General features: G+C 37.7%; 1 protein-coding gene across 1 annotated transcript in view; it reads left to right on the top strand.

The window, feature by feature from the left end:
* The window catches only part of CRTAM (cytotoxic and regulatory T cell molecule), a 38,685-nt gene extending 25,416 nt beyond the window's left edge, over nucleotides 1–13,269 (top strand). The window contains exons 6-10 of the mRNA XM_043993531.1: nucleotides 2,496–2,570; nucleotides 4,587–4,664; nucleotides 7,214–7,360; nucleotides 9,573–9,659; nucleotides 12,887–13,269. Coding sequence (XP_043849466.1) covers nucleotides 2,496–2,570; nucleotides 4,587–4,664; nucleotides 7,214–7,360; nucleotides 9,573–9,659; nucleotides 12,887–13,020 — 521 coding nt within the window. The 3' untranslated portion in view covers nucleotides 13,021–13,269. The remainder of the gene's footprint in view (nucleotides 1–2,495; nucleotides 2,571–4,586; nucleotides 4,665–7,213; nucleotides 7,361–9,572; nucleotides 9,660–12,886) is intronic.
* The last annotated feature ends 262 nt before the right edge of the window (nucleotides 13,270–13,531 follow it).

Below are 13,531 nucleotides of genomic sequence, written 5' to 3'. Positions count from 1 at the left end.
TACATGTTTTTCTATTCCATTTGAATATAAGTTTGCTGAGGCCAGGAACCATGTTTTTGCCTTTCTTTTTGTCCCTAATGCTAGTGCACAGCATGGAGTCAGCACTTACTAAGTACTTGTTGACTGACTGCTCTTCCCACCATACTAAGCTTCCTCTTGAATAGTAGCATAGATCATATGCCATGTATTGAATAAGCAGTAAATACTATAACCATGAGGTTCATGGTTCTACAGGGAGCTTGAGAAGCCTTGCATGTTAACATTTGTGTTGTGTTCTCCCAGTAAATATGAGCTCCTAAGGTAGGGATTACTTCACTTTTTTGTCTTCATATGCCCATTGCCTAGCACAGTGTCTTCCTTGTGCCTATAGGGACTTAATAAAGATGTTGAATTGTCTGCTCATATAATATTAACATGTCCCTTCATGCAAATAAGAGTAAACGACTAACAAAATTACTAATTATGGGGAAGGTAAAGAAAACCATTTATTTGGAAGCCTTTTATATTTTAATTGTGGGGTTAAATTGCTAACATCCTTCGGCACCACTCATATATTCATCAATGGTCACTTTTTTCTCAGACCAAGGGTAGAGTTATTTGAGTAGCTAGGTTAAAAAAAAACCCTTAGACTCATGAAACCTGATTAAATAGTGTGAGCTTACTCAAATGCTCCTACTTTGTGACGACTCATTGTCCCTACTCTACCTCTACCTGTGAAATGTTAGGTGGTAGGAGGATCAGAGGAGACTTACTGAAGGTAGGAAGGTATTAAGATAGTTTTTTTAATCAAAGTGTTGAACAGTACTTGTACTATTCAAAGTGTACTATACAAAGTATAACGTGAGAAAAATTAATCTTTATTTCCTAGAAATTCAACTACTGAGTTATGCCATTATAGATGCAAAGTAAAGGATATAAAGCAGGTGCCTTAGTGTAACTGATCAAGATGACATGTCTAATGCATTTGGATCTTTTGTTTACAATCCAAACTAGTCCCAACAGCTGGCCTGGAACCCACTACCACAATAGCTCCAAATATCCAAAAATGAACTTTATGTGTCTTTTTTTTCATTTAGCTAACAAGTCTATATTGATACAAAGAGACGTTAAAAGAGTTTGAGTTACTCTTTTTAAATGATGCTTTTGAATTTATTAGATGATAATTTTATTTTTTAGCAAATAAGGATTTTTTCCTCCCTCATCAAGGCAAACACATGAATAGAGGGAGCTTCCATACCTTGAAGTAAGGATGTGTATGAGGAAGGAGACACTAAGTGAAGACACTAAGGTCAGGGTTCAAGTCTCATCTCTGACACATCCTGGCTGTATGATGCTGGGCAAGCCACTTACTTGACCTCTCAAACAAGTCTCTTAAGAGTATGGTTGGGGGCAGCTTGGTGGCGCAGTGGATAGAGCACCAGCCCTGGAATCAGGAGTACCTGAGTTCAAATCCGGCCTCAGACACTTAACACTTACTAGCTGTGTGACCCTGGGCAAGTCACTTAACCCCAATTGCCTCAGTAAAAAAAAAAAAGTATGGTTGAAGAGACAGCAGCAGAGGGAGTTCCTCTCCTAGGAGTTCCTTCTCTCCTATGGGTTCTCTATACCAATGAAATCACTTGTCCAATCCCTATCCCTATAACATCCTATTCACCTAAAATGTAGTCTATTTAGGTCCTTACTATTTGAAAATAATCACTTACAAATTTAAAAAATATATTCACATATATCTAGATGTGTTACATATTATGGATATATGATTTGTATACTTGCATGTACATATATAGGTATATGTGTGTATATATATGTGTGTATGTATGTGTGTATGTATGTATGTATGTATGTATGTAAACACACACCACATAGAGTTTGTTTGTTGCCTTGACCTATGACTTCATTGGAACAGGAAACTCCCAGGTCTGGAGTATCTTTGAAACAGTTTTAGAGAGTTGCATGGTGCATTGAGAGGTTAAATGACTTGCCCAGAGTCACAGAGCCAGTATGGGTTGTAAATGGAACTTGAATCTAGGTCTTCCTGTCTCCAAGGTCAGCTCTCCAGCCACTATGCCATTCTGCCTCTTATAAATACATACATTTACCTTATGATGACAGCCAAGCATGTCAGTACTTAAAGATACTGCACATGATCATCTAGATCAATGGATAGGCAAAAAATAGGATGCAAAGTAAAAATTAATGAACCAACAAACATTTATTAAATACTCATATGTGTCAGACACTGTGCTAAGCTCTGGGGATACAAAATACCAGATGCAAAAGACAGTCCCTGTCCTCAAGGAGCTTTCTATCTAAAAGGAGAGATAAAAACTGGTACAAGTATCTTAAAACATGTAGTTCTAGGGCTTTTGTAAATAAACAGACAAGAGTTAGGCTCATTCTGGAATTGCCTCTAATCACAATATGGAAAAAGTCAATCTCTGTATTTTTAGATTTTGCTTTTTTCTCCCCTTTAATTCTAACAGATCCAGATTCAGATTCAGATTCAGATTCAGATAGTACGGAGCACAGCACATTGTCCTTTCAGTCTTCTCAGTATCCCACTGAACCTGGTAAGTCCTTAAACTGGCAGGCCTTATAAAGGTAGGTTTTATTCCTGAGATACTTGCTTCAACTGTATTTTTGTGTCTTATTGATATTTAAATGTTTTTCTTTTTGATTGAAAAATTCCAATGCCTACCACATATGGCTCTAGAACTGTGATGTTCTGGAATATCTTTACTTTCAGTATGCATTCCAAGCATAACAGACTCTGGGATACTACAATTCCTTGTCAGTTCAATCCCCCCTTTTATTACTTAAAGATATCCAAAAGCTGATAAGATATGAAAGCCAAATGTATTCAGTGTTTAAAATCTCATTTTAAGGTTTGTATAGAATTTATATAGCCAGATCTGTACTGATTTTGAGGCAGAGCCCTCAAATGTACCATGTATGATGCCATTCTATCTAGGTTTATCTACATTATTATAGATTTTAGATGATTCTCTTTCTTCCTCTTCTTCATCCTCTTCTTCTTTTCTTCTGCTTCTCCTCCTCCTCCTCCTGATCTTCTTTGTCCTCTTCCTTCTCGTCTTCCTCATCCTCCCCTTCTTCCTCCTTTTATCATTCTATAATTCTTCTGTGGTGAATATTTATTTTTGTGAATATTTATTCTGTGGTATATATTTTTGCTACGATTTGGTTACTTCTCCTGGAAACCACACAGTGGCACTGTGTAACAATCTGAAATCTCAGACATGGATGGCCTGAACAAACTGTAGGTCCAGATGGTGTTAAAGATGACATCTTTACACAAAGAGATTATATTCATTCAGAAGGGGAGCTGCTTGCTTTTAAAATGTCACTTTCATCTAGCTAATACAGGAAAGCCTGTACAGATGTGTAAGCAAATATTAGGACTGAAAGTTAAATTAGCTTATATTTCAACATATTATTTAATGGGCTTATACATCTAGGTAATACAAATCCTCGGTTCCTTGTTCATAGATCAGAAGATGTCATTGCCTCACTGTCCTATTTTTGTCTCCTATATCACACTGCTACATGCTAAAACAAACAAACAAACCCAAAAAATACCCTATTTTACCTGTCCCTGATTTAGGAAGTCAAGGTTAGTTTGCACATTTTCCCTAAAATATTTTGACTAGGAAGTTTCTATTTCAAAAATAGAAAAGAATCGGGGCAGCTAGGTGGCACAGTGGATAATAGAGCACCGGCCCTGGAGTCAGGAGTACCTGAGTTCAAATCCAGCCTCAGACATTTAACACTTACTAGCTGTGTGACCCTGGGCAAGTCACTTAACCCCAATTGCCTCACTAAAAAAAAAAAAAAAAGAATCCTTACAGTGAAAAGACATCAAGGTAATTTTAGAAATGTCATTTATTTAATTTAAGCATGATTTAGTGGAAAGAAAATTGGATTTGGAGTAAGGAGGCCTGGGTTCAAATCCTAGATCAGAGACAAATGATCTATGTGACTGTTGGTAGCTAACTTAACCTCTGGAGGTAGTAATATTTATGTAATCTATGTAAATAGAAGATTGAGATCTACCACCTGAGCCAGTAGAACCTGAATTCAAGCCTTTGAATCCACATACTGACTATGTGTCCATAGGCAGGTCACTAAACAAATCACTGAATCTTTCAGGGTTCTAAGCAACTCTTATAGAAATTCTTTATCTGTGACCTGTGAACTTTAAAAAAATGTTTTGATCTTTATATTTCAACATAAATGTTTTTTGTAATGTGCTGTATTTTATTTTATGCATTTTAAAAGATTATTTTTGAGAAGAGGTGCATAAGCTTTACCAGACTTCCAAAGGGGGCCATGACACTGAAAGGGTGTCTTTTATTTGCTCAAAGACTTTAAGTTGCAGAGAAGGCATCAACTTGCATTGGAAGAGGGAGTTTTCTCACCTGAGAGTTCTCTATGCCAAGGAAAATCACAAGACCAGTCCCTATCCTAAGTTATAGAAATATGAGAATATGTTCTTGTTGATATTAACTCCTCAGACAACTCTGGAATAACAAATACGAAGCTAACACAACTTCTTTTCTACTTAACAGTAATGCAAGAGTTCAGTTCTGTGGATATTGACACAATAGGTTATGAACGAACTACTCAGAAATCTGACTTCACCACTGGTAAGTTCACTCATCCCATTATAAATAGGCACTTGACATTTTAACCTCCTAATCACCAAATACAGTGATTTTTTTCAGTCCTCGGTGTCCTTTACCTTTCTGCAATATTAAACACTGGTGATTACCCCCTCCTTTTAATTTTTTATTCACAACTCAAACACCAAAAAAAGAGAATTTTCTATAGAGAGAACAGAACACAGAAAGATTCTATATAAAACCATGAATCCTCATTTCACAGTTTTAAATGTATGTAATTAATTCCATACAATACTTCCAAAATTATCCTGCTTGTCTGCTTTTTCTTTTGAATTTTGTTCTCTTCTGTACATTTAAAAATCTTTCAGTGGCCTTTTTCCTTGGCACCAATTTACAATTGCCAACCAACCCTCTTCTTTCCAGCCACCCTTCTCCCCATTAAAAATAGAGAAAAAAGGGGGGCAGCTAGGTGGTGCAGTGGATAGAGCACCAGCCTTGGAGTCAGGAGTACCTGAGTTCAAATCTGGCCTCAGACACTTATCACTTACTAGCTGTGTGACTCTGGGCAAGTCACTTAACCCCAATTGCCTCACCAAAAAAAAAAAATAGAGAAAAAAGTCTGGGGTGGCAGGACAAGGGGTGGGGAACAAACTTGTAAAAAATAAATACAGTCAAACAAAATGAATCCACATGGTAGCCATAACCAAAAATGTTCTATCTCCTGTACCTTGAATCCATCATCTCTCTGTTATGCAAGTCAACTGGATTTAAGCAAGGTAGAGCAGCCCACAGTCATCAGCCTCACTCTCTCCTCCAGAGTCATTGGAGTCCAGTGGCAAGACATAAGTCAAGAGGACTGCCAATGGCCCAATGACCCACTGCCCCCTCAAACTCAAAGTGTCTAAAACACCCTCTTTACTGCCAAACCATCTCACCCTCTGTCCTAGTCCATTCTAGCTATTTGATGAACATTTTCATCATGAAGTCAGAGAGTCTGATATTGGAGAGAAAGAGGGAGAGAGAGAGAGAGAGAGAGAGAGAGAGAGAGAGAGAGAGAGAGAGAGAGAGAGAGAGAGAGAGAGAGAGAGAGAGATCATTGTTCCTAAAGTATACCATTGGATGCACAGTGTCTATGCCTTTGTTTACATCATTCCCCCTATTCAGACCTTCTCTCCCCTCTATAGCCTATCCTTCCTTTCAGGAGCTGTTCAAGTCCCAAAAAGCCTTTCCCAACTGCCTCAGATTTCAGTGATCATTCTCTTCTCTGAACTCATAGAAGTTTAATCATAGACTCTCAGTCACAGGGGACCTTAGAGACCCTCTAGTTCAACCTATACTTACACTTACTCTAAAGTATAACCACTAAGGGGATATCTTCTTTCTTGAAGACCTCCAGTGAGGGGGAAGCCACCACATCCTAAAATAACCCATTCCACTTTGGGGTAGCTCTAATCATGAGGAAATAATGAGCCAAACTCTACCTCTTTGTAGCTTCCCCTCATCATTCCTTGTTGTGCCTTCCAGGGCCAAGCAGAACAAGTCTAATTCTTTTTCTCCTCAAACTAAACCTAATTAAAAATAATGCCAGCTGGCATTGACTGAGTTGCCAAGACAGTCTGGCGGTGCTGCAGATTCATATGGTCAGTATGCCCAATAGTAGAGAACAGAACTCCCTTGTGATTCAGCTTTGATTCCACGTCTCCCCTTTTATGCTGACTACAAGTGTCACCTGTCCCCACCCTATCACAGATAGATTTAGAAGCTATTATTATTGTTGTTGTTACTTACTTATTTGGTATTTAGCATTCATCGCCTTACATTGTCACTTATCTGTTTATGTTTGTCATTCTGAGGTCCTAAAGAACAGAGACAATGTCTCATGCCTCATTGTATTTATACCGCCCTCCTCAATGCACTACATGTAGTAAGTACATGTTTGATTTACATAATGATCACGATGATATTGAGGAAAATGTCCTCATCTTTTCAGCTCTGTGTGTGTGTCTATGTATGGAGAAAACAATATCATGTCCCCCCTTGATGCTCTCCCTTGAATCTTTTTCCAAGTTCCCTAATCAGTAACACTGCCATATTAAAAGAGACACTCCTCAGTGGTTCAAGAATTTTGAGGGGGGAAAAAGCTAGCATTTATGCAAGATGTCCCTAAAGTCCTAATAGAGTTTTAAGCTATTGAAGCTTGAGGCATGACATAGTTTCTGCTCTTAAGGGCCTCACAATTGCCCACATCTTAACAAATAAATAACAATATAAGGTGGTCTGTGTCAAATGTTTAATGACTAATAATACTACTATTAAAACTTACAACTAAGACTTTGGGGGTACTTTGTATATCACATAAGTGACATAAAGTATTTTACAAGCATTATTTAGTTTGAGCCTTACAACAACCCTGTGAGGTAGAAACTACAGGTATCATGACTGCCTTTTCATAGACAAGGAAACTGAAGTTCAGGGACACTAAGAGATTTACCCTTGGTCATACAGCTAATTAAGAGTTGGATATAAGAGTTGTATAACGTAAAGCATCTAAACGGCTCTACTTTTTCTTACAGAAGCAAATCCCAGCTCTCTAGAAATCACAAAAAAGAAACATGGAATTCTGTTGCTCACTCTTGTGTCCTTCCTCATTTTGGTCCTCTTCATTATAGTACAACTCTTTATAATGAAGCTTCGGAAAGCACATGTGACATGGAAGAAAGGTAAGTTTCTAAACAACATAGCTGCATTTATAGTATGCCCATTATACTAAAATAACTAGAAGGAAAGGTAAATATTTCATTTTGTTAGTTGTTTGTCTATATAGTATTCTGGAAGTCTTAGTGAAGTTGTAAGCTGTTAAAGCTTAAAAATCACACTAAGATTTTGGGGATACCACCTTCAGGGATTACACAATCCCTGTGACTGATCTTCCTCACTGAATTCTCTAAATTGCTCAGCTATTTTAACAATATAGAGGTAGTCTCTGCATTTCTACTGGTTTTGTTTATAGGCTCCGATGCCACAGGAGGCTAAAGTAGGTCAGGAGATTTATAGCAAGAGAAGAAAGTTTCCTGACCAGGTCCAAAGATGGCCACTTTGGTGACAGTATAAAATGGACTGACTCTAATAATAACAGCTCATAGTTATATTGCACACTCTCCTCATAACAGCCCTGTGAGGTAAATAGTCTAAGTATGATAATCTTCATTTTACAGTTGAAGAAAATGACAATCAAAGAAATTAAGCGATGTGCTCATAGTTACTTGACTAGTAAATGGCTAGTGAGTAGTTATCCTTGTTCCACTCCTAATCATCAAATACCACAGCAAAATCCAAACCATCACTTTTATTATCTTCCTCAAGGTACTGGAAAGGATTTGAACCCTGAATATCCATCCATGCTTTACAAATAGATAATTTCTTTCTCAAAGCTAGGTTTTTATTAGGAACAACTGAGGCTCTTCTTTGTTGTGGGTTATTAGGTAGGCTAAAAATGGGCTTTGAGTGGAGCAGCGGATAGAGCACAGTGTTTGGAATCAGGAAGAATTCAGTTCAAAGCTGGCCTCAATTGCTTACTAGCTGTGTGACCCTGGCAACTCGACCCCATTTGCCTCAGTTTCCTAATTTTTAAAGTGAAGCTGGAGAAGTAAATGACAGACTATTCCAATATCTTTGCCAAGAAAATGCCAAATGGGGTCACAAAGAATTAGAGACAATTGAAAAATGACTAAACAAACAAACAAAAAAAGACTGAAGGATAAAGATGGCCTCTAAACAGCACTGATAGCACACACCAAAATTTAGTATGCTGGAGGCACCATGATTAGAGTTTTCAGTCCTTTTTTGTATTATTTGCAACAATAAAAGTGCTGTTATAGGAGGGCCTGATTGTTCCTTCCCTGTTTTACTGACACCAGTACAATCCTGTTCCTACTGTTCCACCTAGATTAATACCTGAAGGTGTAGTTCTCTGAGAATTTCAATGATCCTGGCATCATATTTTATAAACAATGCTATAGGATACCCAGGTCAGTCACCCATTTTCTCCATTGTACCTGTACAATGTATCATGTGCTCGTAAAACTCCTCTTTTCAATTTTCCTCTCTCACAGCTGGCCAGGGACCACTATGTTGTGTATTTTCTGAACGATATTTGAGTCTACTATCCTATCACTCCTTGTCCACTCTTACCACAGTGCTGGACACATAGTTGATACTCAATAAATAGCTCATATTCCTATGGAGTACTCACTAACTCCTCCCCTCATGCTGGTGCAGGGTATCATGCTGATGCAGGGCATTGAGTAATCAATCTCCACCAATGAGAAGTCTTATGCAAATAGGCCTTGAACTGAGGGTTACATTTACAATGCAATTTCCTCATAAACCTAGGAGGTAGGTACTGTCCCCCCCACCATGTTCCAGGTGAGGAAACAAGAACACAAAAGTATTGAACTTAAGAACTCTGCTACATCTTAGCTATATGACTGTTGAAAAGCCCTCTACAATCAGAGGACCTGGGTTCAAATCCCACTTATGTGCCTCTTACCTTGAATAAATCACTTAAGTACTCTGCCCACCCCCCCTCACCTTTCCTTCCTAAAATAAGCACATTCAACCAGATGGTCTCTGGAATTCCAGCTCTATGTCTCTGATCCCATGACCCTCTGTAGGATGTAAAATAGGAAAACTAAACTATCTTCTAGGATTGTTGAAGAAAGCATTTGGTAAACCTTAAAACAGCATGGAAAGGTGACCTATTATTTATACTAACACAGTAGTTGAATGTATTTATTCCATATAGTTGTGTGATGAAATAAGGGAAGTAACACGTCTTTTGTATAACTACATGCACTAGTGGGAAATTCTAACTCCAAGCACACATCTGTGTAATCCCTAGGAAGTGCTTATTTACTTTTTTTCTACTCACAGAAAATGACATTTCAGAATTGACTCTGGAAAGTTATAGATCTAGGTCAAACAATGATGACACATCATCCCAGGAGAAGAACGGCCACGGTAAGTTAGTTCTAAGGGACCATAAAGGAGCTGAAGAATGGGTTTTCTTAATTTTCAATATCTCCTTCATATTTATTGCTATTTCACTGCCCTATTCTGCTACAATTTAGGGTTACTCTATTCTCTATTCTATTCATTTTGAAGAAGAAATGCCTTTACAGAGCCATATTTTAGTCACAAGTCCCATGATAACAAGTGTTAGTGATATTCATTGTATGAGGCCCAGTTTAGATACACATGGTGGTAAAATTCACAAAAAAGTAAGGTTCTGCAGGGCAACTAGGTGGTACAGTGGATAGATAACTGGCCCTGGTCCTGGAGTCAGGAGGATCTGAGTTCAAATGTGACCTCAGACACTAACTAGCTGTGTGATATGGGGCAAGTCACTTAACCCCAATTGCTTTCCCCCAAAAATGAGATTCTGTAAAAGAGCTTTTCACACCAGACTTTGTGAAGTTACATGGAAATTTCTCTGATCTATTTGGTGAATTTGTTGAACTTGTGCAATAAATTATAAATTAAGATGAAGTATTTAAAAGGGGAGACTCTATGTATGGTACAGTATTGACTACTCATGTATAACTTATTTTGAATTGCTTGAGTTCTTGTGGGTGGGGGATGGTAAAGGAGGGGGGAAGAGAAATTGGAACACAAAGTTTTAAAAAAATTGATGTTAAAATTTTGTTTTCACATATATTTTGGAAAATAAAATTCTATTTTAAAAAAGAGTTCTAGATCTAGAGTCAGAGGAGCTTAACTTTAACTTTCAAAGCCCTCCATAACCTGACCCCTTCCTACCATTCCAATCCCCTTATATCTTATTTCCTTCCACATACTCTGCTTCCTTACTGTTTTTCTTTCTTTCTTTCTTTCTTTCTTTCTTTCTTTCTTTCTTTCGTTTTGCAGGGCAATGAGAATTAAGTGACTTGCCCAGGGTCACACAGCTAGTAAGTGTCAAGTGTCTGAGGTCAAATTTGAACCCAGGTCCTCTTGAATCCAGGGCCGGTGCTTTATCCATTGCACCACCTAGCCGTCCCCATTCTTACTGTTTTTCAAACAAAACACTCATCTACATACTCTGTGGACTTTCACTGGTTGTCTTCCACACCTAGAATTCTCTCCCTTCTCATCTCTGTCTCTTGGCATTCCTGGCTTCCTTCAAGTCTCAGCTAAAATCCTGTTTTTTGCAAAAAGTCTTTCCAGATTTCCTTTATTAATGCTAGTTCCTTCCCTTTAAGATCATCTCCAATTTATCTAGTACAATTATCCCTTCCACATACCGACTTTCCCCATCATGGTTTTAGTATATCACAGATTGGTATAAGAAATTATTTTTTTATTTTAATTTTTTTAAGTGAGGCAATTGGGGTTAAGTGACTTGCCCAGGGTCACACAGCTAGTAAGTGTTAAGGGTCTGAGGCTGGATTTGAACGTAGGTCCTCCTGACTCCAGGGCCAGTGCTCTATCCACTGCGCCACCTAGCTGCCCTAGCATAAGAAATTAAATAGGAATTTGAGGGATGTTTTATGGAAGCCATAGACAACACGGGAAGGCTAGCAGATGATACAGAAAAAGTTTAGAAACTCAGAAATGCATAAAATATATGATTATATATCAACATATTTTATCCTTTAATATCATAAATATACACAATTTCTTCTTTAAAGTTAAAATAAGTAAAAAGTTAAATTTTACAAAAAGAAGGTGAAAGCCAGCAGAAGACACACAAAGGCTAGAAATGTTGACATTTCTATCACATTGACCTACATATGGCCTATGACCAAATACTTAGCTCAAATTTTACAATAAGGTATTATAAAGATGCCATAAAATTCAGAAACCTTCTCTGGTTTGAAGGGAGGGCCAAAAATGTTATGCAGATTTTCCAGATTGCCCCTAACCTCCAAATGTGAAAGGGATAACTGAATATATTTTGTGAGTACATAGTTGTTTGCATGTTATATGGCCCATTACACTATCAGCACCTTGAGGGTAGGAATTGTTCTTGCCTTTCTTTGTACAACAGGAAGCGCATTATAAGCACTCGGCATAGTAAGCACTTAATACCTGCTGACTAACTGACCTGGTTTCAAATCCCATCTCTCACTACCTGTGTGACATGTAGCCCTCATGGGTCTCAGTTTCCTCACTTATAAAATGAGAGCTGTACACTAAGTGGCCTTTAAGGCACCTTCTGGCTCTAAATTTTATTGTAACCTCTCCTATTGTGACCTCTTATAGCCTATCCTATTGATCTGATTGAAACCCAGGTATCTCTGAGACACAAAATGCTGAAAAGGAAACTCTTCAGATCACCTAGGTTCACCTTCTGACTCTGCCATCAGCTCACTTACGTGGGCCTTGGGATCATCATCTGTAGGTGTTCTCTTAGGCCCTTTCCTATTCTGATAGCCTATGATTGTCTGATCTCACTAACTCAAACCTACTTTATTTCAATGATGTAAATTAGTTTGTAGCAATCAATGCCTAAGAGAAATGCAATAAAGTCTGGCTCTCTTTTCTGTTGCATTTGAATGAGGTTCTCATGGGAATTTTGGCTTATAGGTGATAAATGCCTATTTTTGTCTGGCCTAATGCAGTGAGAAACAATATCAAAGAATGAGTGTACTTGAAGGCATGAATGAGTTGAATGGATGAAAACCTGAGAGGCAGGAGAAAATGCCCACAGCCTATTTTAGAGTTTAGTGCTATGCTTATTAATTTTACATATTATGCATGCAAAACAACAAAAACTGGGGTTCTCAACATAGGGTCTGTGAATTGTTTTTTAAAATATTGTGATAATTGTGTTTCAATATAATTAGTTTTCTTTGTAATCTTCTGTATTTTATTTTATGCATTTTAAAACATTGTTCTGAGAAGAGGTCTATTGCCTTCATCCGACTACCAAAGAGGTCTGACACAAAAAAGGTTAAAAACCTCTGAATTAAAATAATCAGGTGAATCATGACTAATTTCCACCAGTAAGTTTTAGTTTTAATTTTTAAATCCCTTAGTATATTAACCTGCAAATATCAATTATTCAGAATGGGTATTCTTGCATCTATATAAAATAAGCAAGGAGGTATTTGGGGCCCCCAAATATCAATTCAGCCAAAGATAATAGAAACTTTTATTGTCTTTACATTTTGTCATTTAGGGGAAGTAGACTTGGAGTATTTTTTAAAACTAAAACAACTTTTCACTGGGTATTATGTTTCTTCCAGTTTTCAGTCACAAGTGTGGCATGAAATATATTATAACATCATATATGGAAAGAAAATCCAAGAACCCAAAAGGAAACATGCAGGATTCTACATTGAAGCAAGACCAGAATCATCTGCCAGAAACCATTGTGTAATACTTGATACCATGTTAAAATAAGACATCAGGGTGACTCAGGGTATCATAACTGACTTTAAAAAGAAAATGAGCAATAACTTATCCAAAGAAGCAAAGAGCTCATTTTGACCTCAGTGGAACAGACTGTGAAGGACATTAATACTGTTGTGCTCAAAGAGTGCAGTGTAAGCAGTATCCCATTAAGATGATCTGACCTGAATCAGAGAAGCAAACTATGGATATAAATGGGGTTTTGTTTACCTACTTCTATGCCAAACACTACTTCCGAGCAAGAAGATTCTCCTGAGGCTTGTGGATCAAGGTCAAGGTGACCAGCTGAGTTATGGTGAACAGCAAAATTGTTCAGATTACATGTCTAAACAACTTCAAAAGTACACATCTTCCCATATGAACAGTGGAATGATAAACTACCTGATCTGGACCAGATAGAAAAGTAAAAAGGGCAAATTCCAAAATGGTCTTAGGTCTCCAGTCTTGAAGCAGTTCATGCTCAAAGACAGACTCTGAAA

Source organism: Dromiciops gliroides, chromosome 3, assembly GCF_019393635.1.
Source record: "Dromiciops gliroides isolate mDroGli1 chromosome 3, mDroGli1.pri, whole genome shotgun sequence".
Classification (NCBI taxonomy): domain Eukaryota; kingdom Metazoa; phylum Chordata; class Mammalia; order Microbiotheria; family Microbiotheriidae; genus Dromiciops; species Dromiciops gliroides.
Note: the sequence above shows the minus strand (reverse complement) of the source record. Positions and strands in the feature narration are given on the sequence as shown.